Below are 15,923 nucleotides of genomic sequence, written 5' to 3' on the forward strand. Positions count from 1 at the left end.
CCCAAGGAATTGGGCGGCTATTTTATCTGCCTTCCCGCTAGCGGGAAGTGGACTCATTGGTCCTAACCCATAGAGCTTGTAGGTATTCCTAACAATGCTTGTGTTCTGATCTAATCATCGCTTTATAATAAACTCTACTTTGTTCATCAAACGTGGATTTATTCGAATGCATGGGGAATCGGACATTTTGTTAGGAATACCTACAAGCTCTATGGGGGAACATAATAAAGGAACTTTGAACCAGGTTAGGACCAATGAGTCCACTTCCCGCTAGCGGGAAGGCAGATAAAATAGCCGCCCAATTCCTTGGGAACACAACGGTTCTGCAACATAAACACAAGTTCAGTTCTCAGGCACAAAATACCTATTAAGCTAAGCAATGCCATAACTCCATCCCACCTCCAGCTGGTCGACCTTGAGCAGTTCCGCAGAAGTAGCAAGCAACAACAGCTAACACACAGTGGGGGGGGGGGGGGGGGAATGGACAGGGCGCAATGTCTCATACAGAAAAGAACACCTTATGGCAGCTTGCTGACAATAAGCCACTTTGAATCTCCATTGGGGAGAGAACAGGCATAGAAACCAAAGTGTGTTGTTGAGTTGTTGCAACCAATGCATGGCAACCCCATGAAGTTCCACTTCATGGAGTTTTCAAGGCACAAGATGAACAGAGACGCCTGGCATTGCCTTCCTCTGCATAGCAGCCCCAGTCTTCCTTGGTGGCTTCCCATGATGCAAGTAGTGGTAGAAGAAGAAGAGATTGGATTTATACCCCACCCTTCACTCGGAGTCTCAGAGCGGATTACAAATCCCTTTCCCTTCCCCTCCCCACAACAGACACCCTGTGAGGTAGGTGGGGCTGAGAGAGCTCTTTCAAGAACTGCCTTTTCAAGGACAGCTCTGACAAAACTATGGCTTGCCCAAGGTCATCCAGCAGCTGCAAGTGGGGGAGTGGGGAATCAAACCCAGTTCTCCCAGATTACAGTCTGCGCAGTTAACCACTACACCAAACTGGCTCTCAAGTACCAACCTTGTTTAGCTTCCGAGCTCTTGACAAGATTGGACTAGACTAGGCTATTGGGGCTGAAGTGTGACATACAAATATCTAAATAGATAAACCTTTCCACACACCAGTTGCACTTGAAGAGTATTGTTGGGCTGTAACAGGAAGTTACTTCATATGGCTGGATATCATACCTGAGGTTGTTTTGCAGTCGCCAGAGTTAAACCCTTTCAAATCCATTGAAGTCAATGGAGGGTGAAAGTGTAACCCTGTTTAGGCTTGCCCTGCTATCCTTCAGCCATGAGGAAAGGTGAGATCTAATTATTGTAAGAGTTGCCTAGTGCAGGATGTACGATTGCCACAACCTGAGGGAAAATGCTTGTACAGAGCCTGTACAGAGTATCACTAGGGTTCAGGAGGAATAGGAAGTTTTAGGAAATGGCACACTATAGGGTGACACTATACAGCTTCAGGATTTATTTATTTGTCAAATTTATATCTAACTCCCTCTCCCCCGAACAGGACTCGAGGTGGCTAACAGCCTTCAAAATACACCAATAAAATCAATACAAAGGTACAGTAAATACTCTTTAAAGTATACAACTATTAAAAGTCTATCCCCATTAAAATCTATCCACTATCAAGCAGGGTAGAATGTGTGGATGGTGAAGGCACAGCTGAAGTATACCAGCTGCCTGGTGGATCACAATCACACAAAGGCTGCCTGAAAAAGAGCAGCCTTGCATGCCCTGTGGAACCCAGGGAGGTCCCTCAAGGCATGCACCTCTTTGGTTAGCTGGTCCCACAAGATGGGGGCCACTATTGAGAAAGCTGATACAAGGTGGACAGTTTGTGGACCAGGGACCTTCAATAAATTCCAAGATAAAGCCCTTACCTAGATCTCAGAAGCTAAGCAGGGCTGACCCTGGCAAATATTTGGATGGGGGACCTCCCAAAAATACCAGGGCCAGGAGACCAGAGGCAGGCTATCAAGCCACTTCTCTGAACGTCCTCCGTGCCCAGTAGGAGTTGCCAGAGGTTGCCATGACTTCCAGGCATGGGCACACACAAACAAACAAATGCCAAAATATCAGAATAATTCATATCCATGCCATGCTGGACCTTGTGCAGTTCCACAGGGCATGCAAAGCAGAGATGTTCTGCCAGGCTTTTGGTTGAGGACAGCGATGGTTCCCACCTTCTCTGGCACTCCCTTCCCCTCCCCCACCCTGCTTTTTCTTTCTGCTGTGAGTCAGTTCTACATACTGTATTTACTCTGGTGCCATCTGAGGTTATTTTTTAAAACTTTTAACTATTTATTTTTGGATTTTATATTGTATATTTTTATTGTCAAACTCCCTGAGCCCTGTGAATTCAGGGAAGGGTGGTATACAAATTGAAATTATGAATAAAGACATAAATAAATGATCAGATCCAGCGAGTGGCCTGCTCTGTGTGTGTGTGTGTGGGGGGAGCCTAATATAACCTGGGAGAGTCCTAATGATGCCATGATGGCAGTCATAAAGTCCAAGGAGGCACCAGGTGAGGCAGCATCAGCGTGGACACTGAAGTCTCCCAAAAGTACCAGTCTGGGGAAACGCAAGGCCCACTGCACCACCGCCTCAGCCAGCCTCAGCAGGGAGTCAGCTGGTAAGCTAGGCAGACGGTAAACCAGCAAGACTCCCACCCTCTCCCTGGCACCTCACACCAGGCCTACACATTCAATGTCGAAGATGTTTGGTGCAGGAAGGATATAATTATGGGGATACAAATCTCACTTGTTCCTGTTTACGCTTCCAGTATCTTACATTACCATCTCTTTTTACAAGCCAGTTGACAACACTGAAGCCTGTGTACATGCTCCATTACATTGTTTCCTCATCTCGTGGTGGTTGCATAACATGAACCTCGCAGTGAGCGATTTGACTCGCTCTGCCATGTTCTGAAACATCCTACTGCTCCCCACCAAACTTCTGTAGTTTATATCCAGTGGCTGCTTTCACAGTTCAAGGTACTCTTCAACAGCAACCGACGTTGCACGATGGTATGAGACAGTTTCTGATGGTCAGTGGAACAAAAGTGGCCTGTTGGTCGGGAAATGCAGCTGATCCAGAAGGGCGATGATGGGAGACTGGTTCTGAAGAGTACTTCAGCAGTCTTCACTCCCACATGCAGTCTGTCGTAAGAATGCACCTGTAGCACTTGTCAGTCTAAACCAACCCTGTATAAAGTGTCACCTGCACCTCTAGGTTCGTAATGGTCTGGTGAGTGCCCCTTACCAAGCCGGGTAGAATGTTAAAAGAAAGTTAGCTGGAATGCAATACAAGGTTATTTAAACAATCAAAATGTTTATTAGCTAAAGATAAGCAAGGAATAAAAAAAAGAACAGTAAACAGTCAGTGGTTAAATATACAGAACAAAGATTTCCCCATGCAGCAGAAGCCTCTGGACTGGCCCAGAGAGATCAAGAAAGACAAAGCCTTTTCTGGATCTCCAAGGGTCAGTCCTGAAATGAAGCGTCTTGCCTTCTTTTATACTATATTGGTCCCATACATTTCGATAGAGCTATAGAAATTATAAACTGCATCAATTAATCTAACTGCTCTGTTAATGTGGGCCATCATGGCCTAGGAAATGTTCCCACATTCCAGAGGCAATGGGGGCACCCTGATGCTCCTTTGCAAAACAATGCAAGATAGCATTTAAATCTCTAAATGGCAAAGAACACGAATGTTAAAATTTCAGGATGTTCTTTGTTCCCTTGACTCAGAGCAGACAGCCAGGCACCGTCTGCTGGCTGGAGGTGAGATGTGGGTTTCTGCATGTAGGCAAACCCTTAGTATTGCAGATATTCTGGCTTCCTTGACTCAATGGCAGGGGCATACCAATCTTTTATTTCTTAAATGTTTCCAAATTCTTTAGGTTCATGAACAATGTAATGCAAATGTTAGTTCCTGTGTACGATGGAGGAAAGATATCTCTTGAGACAAAGGCCTAGCAAAAATCATGTTGGGAGTCATGTGCTGCTAGCTGTTTGGAAAGCTACAGAAATAGAGGAGAGAAAAAGACTATGATTTATTTATGAAATTAACTGTATAAATGGGGTTTAAATTTTCTGAACCAACTATTTTATTTTTCTCACAACACAGTCTTGCGTTCCATAAGAAGAAACACACTGGTTCATTACAGTATCCTGAGTCTACTGTCCTCGTTTTGTAAAAGTAGATGAAATATAAGATTAGCAGTTCCCAACATGGTGCCCAAAGGTGCCATAGCATCTGCTTCAAGAGGGGATTAGATAGCTTCAGGAGGGGATTAGATAAGCATATGGAGTAGAGGTCCATCAATGCCTATTAGCCACAAGGTATAGACAGGAACTCTCAGTCTGAGGCAAGAGATGCTCTGTCTTCTTGGTGCTTGGGGGGGACGGGACAGTGGGAGGGCTTCTAGTGTCCTGGCCCCACTGCTGGACCTCCTGATGGCACCTGGTATTTTTGGTCACTGTGTGACAGAGTGTTGGACTGGATGGGCCTTTGGCCTGATCCAACATTGGCTTCTCTTATGTTCTTATGTTCTGCTGATGCCTTTCCTGGCACCCAAGTGTTTTTAGAAAGGGGGGCAGGCAACGTGGTGCTTTTGCCCAGCAAGGCTTCTTGAAGATTTGATTGGCTGTTCAGTTTTAAAGCATTGCTTTGGCAGCTGCTACCACAGCACAAGGAGTTTCACTGTGTGTCTGAAAATAAACTACAGCCGCCATTTTGTAGCTGGCGCCAGCCCCGTGACATCCATTCTGTGGCAACCATTTGCTGCTGTGCCCACCACAGCGTCTCAGAATTCCAAGTGGGCCTGCAGCCTCAAAAAGGTGGAGACCATTGCATGAGATGTTGGAAATACAAATAGACGTTTGGAATAAATATTTTTATCTCCTTTGTACCTGCAGCAGGAGTTCCTCTGCCATGCCCTGAAACATTTTTGTTGTTTAATATTCAGTGCATGCTGTCACAGACCCATGACACTCCGTACTTTCTCTGAGACATTTTCTCCTCCGTAGGCGTCATAATTGTGTCATGTGTACCTGAAACAGGTAGGCATTTAAGCCTCTGGGCTCTGGAATCCGAGAAGCAGCTGTTATTCAGTGCAATGAAAAAAGCTACCTTGCATTAGGCTGTCTTTGTTGCCCTGACTGACACAACACACCTACACGTAGCAAAATCTGTTTTTGTTACTGTGCTTAAACCCCATGGGAGTTTCCTGCATTCCCTGTTCTGGGAGTGTGAGTGTGGAGGGTGGTGGTGGAATGTTTTGCCTTACATTAAATTTTGCACAACAATATTCCATTGACCATTTGGACTGCTGCATTCTTGCAATCTGCATTTCGTCACATCTGCTGAATGGATAGATGACAGACTTGAATAAGCAATGTATGGGCTATATAGAACACAAACTCCCCATGCCCATAAAATGGTTTTTTTTTTCCATTTGTTATATTTTGTGGGCTTAGCTTGTTGCTTTCCCCTTCTAGCTTCCTATCCACCCGATTGCCCCACCAAAAACACAAAAGTTTTGCTAATTTATTATCTTGCCTGATTACATTTAACATATCTGCAAATATTTCGAGCATGATGATCCCTAAATATTACAGGAAATGACACAGAAAAATGAAGGAGAGGAGAGGAGTGGTCCAAAATCTGATGTAAATCTGATGGCTGAATGCAACAACTGCACAAAATGTTTCGAAAGACAAATGCCTAGACTATGAGATGAAGTAAAGAATATCTGGCAACAGGCTTGGGGGGGGGGGTGCAGCTTTGCTATTTAGAAGAAAGGTTACTAAGGGAAGACATGATAGAAGTACATAAAATTATGGATGTGGGCAGAAGAAGTGGACACAGAATTTTTTTCCTCCCCCTTTCTAAATACTAGAAATCAAGGGCACCCAAGGAAGTTGTTGGGCAACAGATTTAGGACTAATAAAAGGAAGTAAACCTATAATTGTGGAATCCACTGCCAGTGGAACACAGGGTTGGCCATCAGCATAGATGGTTTTAATAGGGGATTAGACATCCATGGAGGACATCATCAGTAGCTCCTAGCCATGATGACTAAAGGGTATTTCCACATTTAGAGGCAAATACCAGTGCTAGGAGCAACATCAGCCTCCTGACTTTTCAGAGCCTGTAGCAAGTCAGGAAGCTGGGTGTGTGTGTGTACATGGGATATGTGCAAACCCTGTCATGCTTGGGATATATATGGGCCACTGTTCTGATCCATCAAGGTACCTCTTAAGCTTATTTTTTTTTAAAAAAACAACACAGTATGCACAGACAGAATATGCAATTGTTTACAGAATGGGAGGGCTGGGAATACACAGACACAGATGCAAATGCACTGTTCAAATGGGTTGTACTTGATAATTTGAGGAGTGAGAGAAAAAATGGAGGAAGAAATGGCATTGATGGTGACACATGGTCAGCAACACTCTGTATCAGTGCTGTTATTTAGATTACTAACATGCAGGCAAGATTTCCCCACTTTTGTACAGACCTAGTGGTGTTAGGAATTTTGGCCTAGAACCTGGGCAACCCGGGTTCAAATTCCTGAGGAGTCTTAGGCCAGTCACTCAGCAAAATTATTCTAGGAATAGGGTTGCCAACCTCTAGGGGGTGGCTGGAAATGTCTTGAGATTACAACTGAGCCCCAGGTGACAGAGATCACTTCACCTGTAGAGAATGGCCACTTTGGAAGGGGGACTCTATGGCATTATATCCCATGGAAGTCTTTCCCCTCCCCTCCCCAAACCCCACCCTCCCCAAGCTCCACTCCCAAAATCTCCAGGTATTTCCCAATCTTGAGCTGGCAACCCTTTGTTGGAAGGAAAAAAACGGAGGAAGGGAGCAGTCTTGTAAGGTCTCCCACTGGGGAGAAAAGCAAGGTATAAATATCTGAACAAACATAACAGTCACAAATAGGGTTGCCAACCTCCAGGTGGGGCCTGGGGACCTCCTGCTTTTACAACCGATCTCCAGCTGACAGAGATCAGCTCCCCTGGAGAACATGGCTGCTTTGAAGGATGGACTCTATGGCACTGTACACTGCTGAGGCCCCTCCCCAAACCCTGCCCTCTCTTGGATCCACACCCCAAAGCCTCCAGGTATTTACCAACCCAGACCTGGCAACCCTAGTCACAAACACTAGAACAAATTTAGAGTCCAATGGTACCTTTAAGACCAACAATGGTTTATTCAAGGTATGAGCTTTCCTGTGCACACACACACACTTTATCAAATACAAAGAGAGCCAGTTTGGTGTAGTGGTTAAGTGCGCAGACTCTAATGTGGGAGAACCAGGTTTGATTCCCCACTCCTCCACTTGCCCCTGGCTGGATGACCTTGAGCAAGCTGTAGTTCTGATAAGAGCTGTTCTCTCAAGGGCAGTTCTTGGGAGAGCTCTCTCAGCCCCACCTACCTCACAGGGTGTCTGTTGTGGGGAGGGGAAGGGAGTTTGTAAGCCGCTCTGAGACACCTTTGGGTAGTGAAGGGCGGGGTATAAATCCAATCTCTTCTTCTTCTTCTACATTAGAATGGCAGACAAGGTTCAGACTTATAACCAGAGAATGAACAGCAAATTTACATGCAACATGATGATGATGATGATGATGATGATGATGATGATGAAGAAGAAGAAGAAGATGTGCAAAGTGACACTAAATAACAAGTTAGGGTTATAAGGTCAACAGTTGTAAAGCAATAAATATGTCAAACTAGCAGATAAATGTCTAACGGTGTCTTTTCTAATTGTGGGAATGGGAAGTCACAAGCCCTGCCTGCAGACCAGGTCAGAAGCTGCGCTAATGGCTCAGATCAAGAGGTGTCTGCTGCGGGGGAAGCTCTTTCGCCAGAGAAGCTCTTCCAGGTTAAGGGAAGGAATTGTGCTTGGAGCAAAAACAAACAGCCAAGGCGGCAAGTGCTCCCCGAGCCCCAGAAACAGGGAGCTCCCCGTGGCCATCTCCTACGCTGGGCAAGTTCCCATGGCTAACGGGGACGCGGCAGACGCTCGCGGTCCTGTATCGGCCCGCCCACCAAGCTACGACTTCCTAGTCTGGCGGAAGAGTCGGGGGTTCGGCTTCCATCTTTCGCCTGTCGCCTCCGCGACCGCTTCTTCCGCCCGACCTGGGAGAGCTGCCATGCCGGCCTCTGCTTCAGAAACGCTGCGCGCCGGGGAACAAGTGGCCGGGGAAGGTACGTGCTATGGAGGCGCCGGTCGCCTTGCCCTTCGGGGCTTGTTTTTTTAAATCCCCACCTGCTGACAGCCCCGCTGACCGCGATTGCTCTTTCCATGCAAGGGGGAGGGCGGAGAGCATCGCGGTCAGGCTTACGAGGCAGCCTTGAAAGGGAACTCTCTGGACTCCGATCGTTACAGGGCAAAGAAAGGGGATGTACTAAAAGGAAGGACAGGATGCCCAGAGACCCTAATGGAAAATCCATTCCGCATTTTTATTGCAACTCTACTTGTACTCTAATGTTTTCCAATGGAGCCCATGCAAGTCAATTGGCATTCCAGGCTCCCATTATTTCCAATGGGTCTTCCAGCGTCTCCCATTGTGTGCATTCCTGTCCTTCCTTTTAGTACATCCCCAAAGAAGGCCGGGTGGCTCCACTGGGCGCTGCGACCTCGCTTCCCGTGGCTTTAACAGATGGGTACGAGCACGGGAAGCTTTCCCGCCTTCCGAGGTTGGAAAAGGATGAGGGGCTGTCTGTCACTTAAAAAAAAAAAAAAGTCAGACTCAAATGGTGGGGGTAGTGGTAGAGAAAAGGCGCCAGTCTTGGGGGTTGCCATGGAGCATCCCTCCCAAGGGGTACCTTGCATAACGCTGTTCCCAAAAGGCACAGCTTTCCCCTTTAGAATCTGATAGGACAAAGCTCTGAGGCAGACAATCCAGCTTCTGCAGCCTAGGTCGGAAATTACAGGGTTTGTGTTCTTTTTAAAAACGTTGTGAACTGCCCTGAGGTGACATACACATTCTCTAAATAAATAATGTTTAAAAATGCTTTCTGACCTCACACAGCGCAAAGCAGCTTTTGTTTGGAAGTGTAACATGAGGCAGGGCTGGGACCTCTTAGGGCTGTTTGTTTACTAAACACATCTTTTGACTTTTTTATTCCACCCTCCGTGGGGAAAAAAATAATCTTGCCCTATTGAAACAAGACCAGACATGTCGGGTGTTCTAAGGATTTCTGGGGAGAAGGGGAGAAATCAGTGTGCAGCAAGGAGAGTATTAAAATTTGACACAAAAATCTCAGTGTGCAAAAATTAAACCATGGACTGTCAAGGTAGATTACACTGACAGGGCCACCCTTCTGTGCCTGTTTTTCCATGGTCTGCTTAGGATGGTACTTTAAAGACATAAATAGCAGCAGCACAATTAAAAACCAAATCCATCAGCCAACAAGGGGGCCCTTCGCTTCTCCTCTTATCAGCATGGTTAGAAACCCATATCATTTAAAATTTGTGTGTGTGCACACATGTGCATATGTATATGTGTATGTATGTATGATATATCAAATCCAGTCACAAAATGGCTGCATGGCCAGAAGACGCTCTTGTAGAAAGGACAATATGCATGGGAAGGAATTCCCGTGGCACTGTCACAGAGAATGCTGTCTGTCTTCCCCAGCCACCTTATTTCTTGGAAGCACAGAAGCTTTACACAGTATCCTGGATTCTCCACGTTTCTCGGTTCAGGGGGAAATGCTGTTCAAACAAATTACACAACTTACAAAGATGATTTGACTCCAATGGTAAACTTATTCTGAACATATTAACTTCAGAAAAGGTCAACTTGCTACAGCTCCAAGCCCAGGTAAAAGAGAGAAGAGAGGTCCTATATAAGATGAAACAGAAGGCAAGGGACAGGCAAAGAGGCTCAACATCTAACAGATGAGAGGTTGGGGCCAACTGCCAAGTGTACCAGTGGGAGAGAATTATCTTAACCCTTTCTATCCCAGATCTTCTTGCATGCAGAGTTACAATATCCAACAATTTCAGGCCACTGAAAATAATCTCGATTTCTAGGCAGGGCTGTGTGTGAAGAATATTCCAGGCCTGAATTTTCTTTCTCTTTTTAAAGTGAGTCTTTTTTACTTGTGGGAGAGGCAGTCGAAAAGCATGCAGATGATTCCCCCCCCCCCCCCCCCCCCCCGCCCCCCCGTTTCCAGGGTCCTGGTCGTTGGCTGCAAAGGTCTTGAGATAACTAACTGGGCTCTAGGAGCTTATATTTAATTTTTACACATGGATATTTTTGTATTAATATTTTAACACTACAGTACTTGCATTTGGACTCTGGCTGTTGGGTACTGTTTTCTTCCCTTCCCTCACATATCCCTAGAACCCCCTCATCTCTGGCTCCATTTCTGGTTTCTTCTTCCTTCTCAGAAGGACACACACACACACAAAGGAAAAATAAGTCAAGAACTCCCCCCCTCAAAAAAAAAAGAAGAAGTCACCAAGCTAGTGGTTTTTGCGACCACATCTGACAAGAAGAGTCCGTTTCTTCCAGTCTCCTTACCTGATGGTAATTACAGACACCAGCAGAAGGGGCCAAGGAACACACTGCAAAGATCAGATTGTCTAAGGCAGATGGAGTTCGTTGGAAGAAATGAACAGTATGAACTGGCTGTAACTTGGGGCAATCAGACTAGCACTGATTGCCTTCCAGAACCTATCAAGGAACACATATGTGCTAGTGCACACAGTGAATAGTACAGCCAAGGCACACATCAATTGGCAAGGAGGCACCAGATTGATGGTTTTCCTCTGGGAATCCAAAATCCTGTTCCATTGAGCAGAGAAAAATGTTGTAGTTCTGAAAGCGGAACACCCGTATACGGTCTTACAAACCTCCAAGCCAACTGGCTGAGCAGGAAGGATTTAGATCCAGGAGAATGGAGTCTAAACAAAAAGATCTTCTGGCAAAATCACACTTTGTTTCGGGATCCCTATCTTGGATCTTTTAAAAACATCAAACAATCAAGTTGCCAGGTTTCTGACCAGTTTCTACGATCCCAGTGAAGAGGGCGAGGACACAGGCACTTGCTGTTGACCCAGTGGTCTCTGCTGCACACCTTCCCTCCGACCATGCTGATCAGCTGAGGCCTGAACGAAGTGTCAAAGGAGGCAACGGAGGTGATTTTCATAACTCCCTTCTGGCACAGAATTGTTTGGGTCTGAGAGCTAGTGAAGATGTCAATATCTCCACTGTGGAGATTGCCAAGCAGAAGGGTTCTCCTTGTACAAGAATCAGTTTGCCAGCCAGACCCTATTTGACTCCAGCTGACAGTTCAGAGGGTGAACTGGCGGATTTAGTAGGATTGGTCCTTCCGAGTTAAGTAGTTGACACCATGGTGCAGTCCAGAATTCCTACTTCCAGTTCTCTCTATAATCGTACGTGGCTGACATTCAAAAGAGGACGGCGGAAGACAGGAAGGCCTGGCGGGATCTGGTCCATGGGGTCACGAAGAGTCGAACTCGACTGTGCAACTGAACAACAACAAGTACCAGAAATCTGGTCCACTGAAACCTACTTACAAAGTCATAATTCCCTTTTCCCACAAAGGTTGGAATCAGGTTCTAAGACCCGATACCTTATAAGACAGGTTGCAGCATTGGCCACTATGTGGGACCACAAAGACTGCGTGATTTTTCTTCTCATAGGCACATTAGGCTTTTTCTCAAAGTAACCATACTGTTGCTACCTCCCATTAGGCATAGATTGCCTACTGGGAATCTTAGTGTTACAGGCCTTGAGGAAACCTCCATTTGATTCTTTCAAATAGTCAGAAAATAAAGTTTCCTTCTCGGAAGAAGCCTTTTTTCTTGCGGAGACATCTTTTTTGTGCACAGGTCTCCGTGCGTCTGCTTAAATAGGATGGCACAGATTAGGCCAAAGGATTTTCTATCTGTGTCTCACAGCTCACAGCCTTTAGGCAAAATGGTCTCAAGCCATATATCTAAAAGGTATATTAAGTGCAAGGCCTGGGAATGTCAAAGGATGTTGTGGCGCACTCCACCAGATCTGTAGCAACATCAGTGACTTTTCCAGCGGTGTTCTGGTGGAAGAATCCGTAGAGCTGTAACCTGGTCCACCTTTTATACCTGTGTGACAGTATAAGTGGAACCAATTAAAATCTGTGGAAGCTTCATCTGGTAGAAAATTGTGCAACATAGTGGTGCAACAGAATAAAAATAAAAATTAGGATCCCACCCAGGTTGTAGCTTGGACATATAACCAGTTTGGATGACTTCCCTCACTGAAGGATAATGGAACTAGGCTTGCCAAGTCCCCCTGGCGGGCGGGTAAACCCCCTCCCGAGAGGCCCATTACCCGACGCCAGCAAATCGGGCCCCGGGGGGAACTCCACCCCCTTCCGGCACATGTCCCCAGTGTGATGATGTCACCCAGAGGTGACATCATCACGCTGGCCACGTTGGGGGTGGGACGCTCTATGATTTGAGGGAAAACTCTATGGTTTTCCCTTGAATCCTAGTGGCCCCGCCCCAACGTGCCGACGTGATTACGTCACTTCCGGGTGGCGTCATCACGGCGTCATTTGCTTCGCACACACGGACTCCCGGGACGGCGCGAAACTCCCCCGAGGTAAGTTAATTTGGACTTGGCAACCCTAAATGGAACATTGGAACTTACCTGAAGGCTTCTTCTATTCAGTGGGGTGAAGTCACACACAATCTACTCAGATGTAAAATCCGTTATGAAGTTGAGCTATACTAAGACTGGAGGGTCAGCTTCTCTGAGCCAATGCAGTCCACGCAAATTCGCATCGCCCTGCCTTGAGCAAGAGGAGGCGTGACCTAACCAGTTTGGATGACTTCGCCCCACTGAAGAGAAGAAACCTTCAGTAAGTTCCAGTGTTTCATTCTCCTGATCAAGGCAGGTTCTTCTACTGTGTGTTTTAGACTAGTCTCCCTGACAGCTGTCTGTAGCCAATTCTATGGTGAGAAGATCCAAAAATGTTCAGTAGGACTTAAGGTGCAATGATGGATCTTCCTCCCCAGACCACATTGCTGGCTTTATGGTATATCTGCAACTGTGTTGCAGCTTGGTTTTTGTGATTTTTTTTTGCCTAATTGTCCTTCATCTTTTCTTGTGATTCTTTTTGTGTATTTGTAGAACATAACATAAAAGGTTGGATCCCATTAAAAAAAGATATGAGTTCCCGGGGGGGGGGGGGGGTGAATTTTCAATGATCCCCACCTCCCACATTGCTTCTGGGTGAGGGGTCTGGGTGGAAACTCATGTTTCTGTGCATGGAGGTCCTAGATGGGATCCAACCCCTTGAGAGGCTGGAGAAATCAACTTGGTATTTGAAACAGCAAGCTGGAGATGCTAGTAAAGATAAACTCCCCAGCAGATGCAGCAGTATATTTTGTGCACAGTGTTCTTTACAGTTTCTTTCCCAGCATCAGGAGAAGCACCATAGAAAACATTTAAAACAAAAACAATGGTAATGACTTCTTATCAGGACCAACCAAAATAACACCAAGTATGTAGCCTTTTGAGTTCTATAACTCTTTATTAGACTGGATATTTTGTTTTGTAAAAGGAGATGGGAAGGAGAGAGATGTTTGAGATGCTGATCTTAAGGCCTCTGATTTGCATCCCGTACAGAATGCTAGGGAGATTTGAAAAGCAGAAAATAATGGTGGATAAATCTGGTATTGGGTTACGCCTTTGGCCTTCTGGGATGAGTAAGGGAAAACGGCAGCCTCCAAGTGACAATATGTAGCTGGTCATATGTCTGTCTGACACCAAATAATACACAGCAATAGATTCCAGAAATAGAGCATTTTTCAAGTAAGCATGGCACCTGAGTGGATGCGTGGAGCAGTTGCTGATGAAGGAATCCCATGCCAGGTTCTCTCCTGCTACTTGTAGTTTTGTGTATCCCATTGTTTTGATATCATGTTTGTGTTTTCCTTTCACGGTCACCATCCACAGACTCAGTTGCTGCAATATTGTGATTGGTAGTTAAGTTCAATTCATTTTCTTACTGGGGCATTGGAAGGGTGTGGATCATATTACAAAGTACAACATTCCTGATAAGGAAACTGGTTCTGTGTGCATGTGTTAGTATGTGCTTACAGTTTAAAAGTTTGCAGTTCAGCATATTACATTTGGATATGCGTTTTGTCCCCTTTGGAAAGACTGAAATTAGAATCTGAGTCTTATGACTGCCCTGACTCTGATCAGTGTTCTTGCAGGGCCGGCCCCAGCTTATTTTGCACCCTAGGCGAGGATCCCTTCTGCCCCCCCCCCCCCGTGCACCCACCAATTTTCAAAACTAAATGCAGTCCTCGGCATCCCGAAGGAAGACTCCGTATGCGGAGGGGTTGGGGCGGCAACGGATCCCGACACATCTGTTAACATCACGTCTCTCGTTTCGATGGGGTCTCTGTAGTCTGGGGATGAGCCACCGAAACTCCAGCTATTATGGCGTTAGACCAGGGTCGTTTATGAAAAGAAAGTGATCAAACTAAGCTGTGCCTAAAAAGAGAGAGACGTGACCTTCCATGAGAAAGTTCCGGGGGGGGGGGAGGTTTCATATAATTAACGAGTGTTTGACCTGTTGGTCGGCTGCTTTGCGTGTTGGGCTGACCGGCGGGGCGCTCACAAGCCGTCGCTCCCCTGGCCCTGCTGCTCCTGCTGCTCCTGCTGCAGCTGCCAGTCCCCAGCCGTGAGGAGGAGGAGGCGGAGGAGAAGTGCTCCGCTGGGGAGGGGGCAGGCAGGGAGAAGTTAGCTGGCCAAAGAGGCGGCAGCGGCCACCCGGTCAGAGCCATTGGGGGGGCTTTTGGCGGGGGGGCGGGGGCAGTTTGGCGCCCCTTGTCAGGGCACCCAGAGAAGAGGCTGACCGTGGGGGGGCACTCACAAGCTGTCGCTCCCCCGGCCCTGCTGCTGCTGTTCCTGCTGCAGCTGCCACTCCTCCTCCAGAGGAGGAGGAGGAGAAGCGCTCTGCTGGGAAGCCGAGGGGGCAGGCAGGGAGAAGTTAGCCGGCCAAAGAGGCAGCGGGCGGCGGCGGCAGGAGTCACCTGGCAGTGGAAATGCGGGGTGGGTGGGTGCAGTTCGGCGCCCCTAAGGGCCGGCACGCTCTAGGCGAATGCCTAGTTTGCCTAGTGAGCGAGCCGGCCCTGTGTTCTTGGGCAGCTCTTTCAACAAGGTGGTGCATTTTGTGATGGGGAAAATAAAGGACTTGGAGTGTTGCCCGTTAACGCAAATGGAAAATGCTCATTGATTGTTCACTTGGCACTTCAGACTGAACAGTATGGGATGCTGTAAGCACAAGTAATTCAATAACGCCAAAGTTGGCGTTGTCAGTTCTCCAGTTTTATCAACACATTTTTGACTAGTGCTCTTTTTGTCAAGCCATAGTTTTACCTTGCCATTTTTGAGTAATGACTGCAACACAGTTTAATAACCTAAGAGCCTTTTTATTAGTGCTGCCTGTAAGAAAGTGATGAACCTGATCTCACTGAATGATATGGGACACACACACACCACACGGTGCTTGCGTTCTGCTTCATGCGGTCTTCTGGTGGTGCCTGGCCCTGAGGTAGCTCGTTTAACTTCAACCAATTCAGTTTTAAATTCCAGCCCCAACCTGGTAAAATGCTCTGTCTGAAAGAGACGTGTGCCCTGTGGGACCTGCCTAGGTTCCTCAGGGCCTGTAAAATGGAATTATTCCTCCAGGCATTCCATTGAGGCAATCTTACTGGGCCTACTATCAGCTTTTATGATTGTCATGCCAGAGTCCAAGTGTATTAAATTGTTTTATAGAGTACTAGCCTGCTACCCGTGCTTCGCTACGGTATTTAAGTTCCGTAAATCCAGTTATAATCAGAGGTCATTTCG

General features: G+C 46.6%; 1 protein-coding gene across 1 annotated transcript in view; it reads left to right on the top strand.

The window, feature by feature from the left end:
- The first annotated feature begins 7,853 nt into the window (after positions 1 to 7,853).
- Positions 7,854 to 15,923, top strand: part of LDAH (lipid droplet associated hydrolase) — a 149,484-nt gene continuing 141,414 nt past the window's right edge. Inside the window, exon 1 of the mRNA XM_015410077.1 lies at positions 7,854 to 8,241. Within this exon, the coding sequence (XP_015265563.1) occupies positions 7,854 to 8,241 (388 nt within the window). The remainder of the gene's footprint in view (positions 8,242 to 15,923) is intronic.

This window comes from Gekko japonicus, unplaced genomic scaffold, assembly GCF_001447785.1.
Source record: "Gekko japonicus isolate JY-2015 unplaced genomic scaffold, Gekko_japonicus_V1.1 scaffold400, whole genome shotgun sequence".
NCBI lineage: Eukaryota > Metazoa > Chordata > Lepidosauria > Squamata > Gekkonidae > Gekko > Gekko japonicus.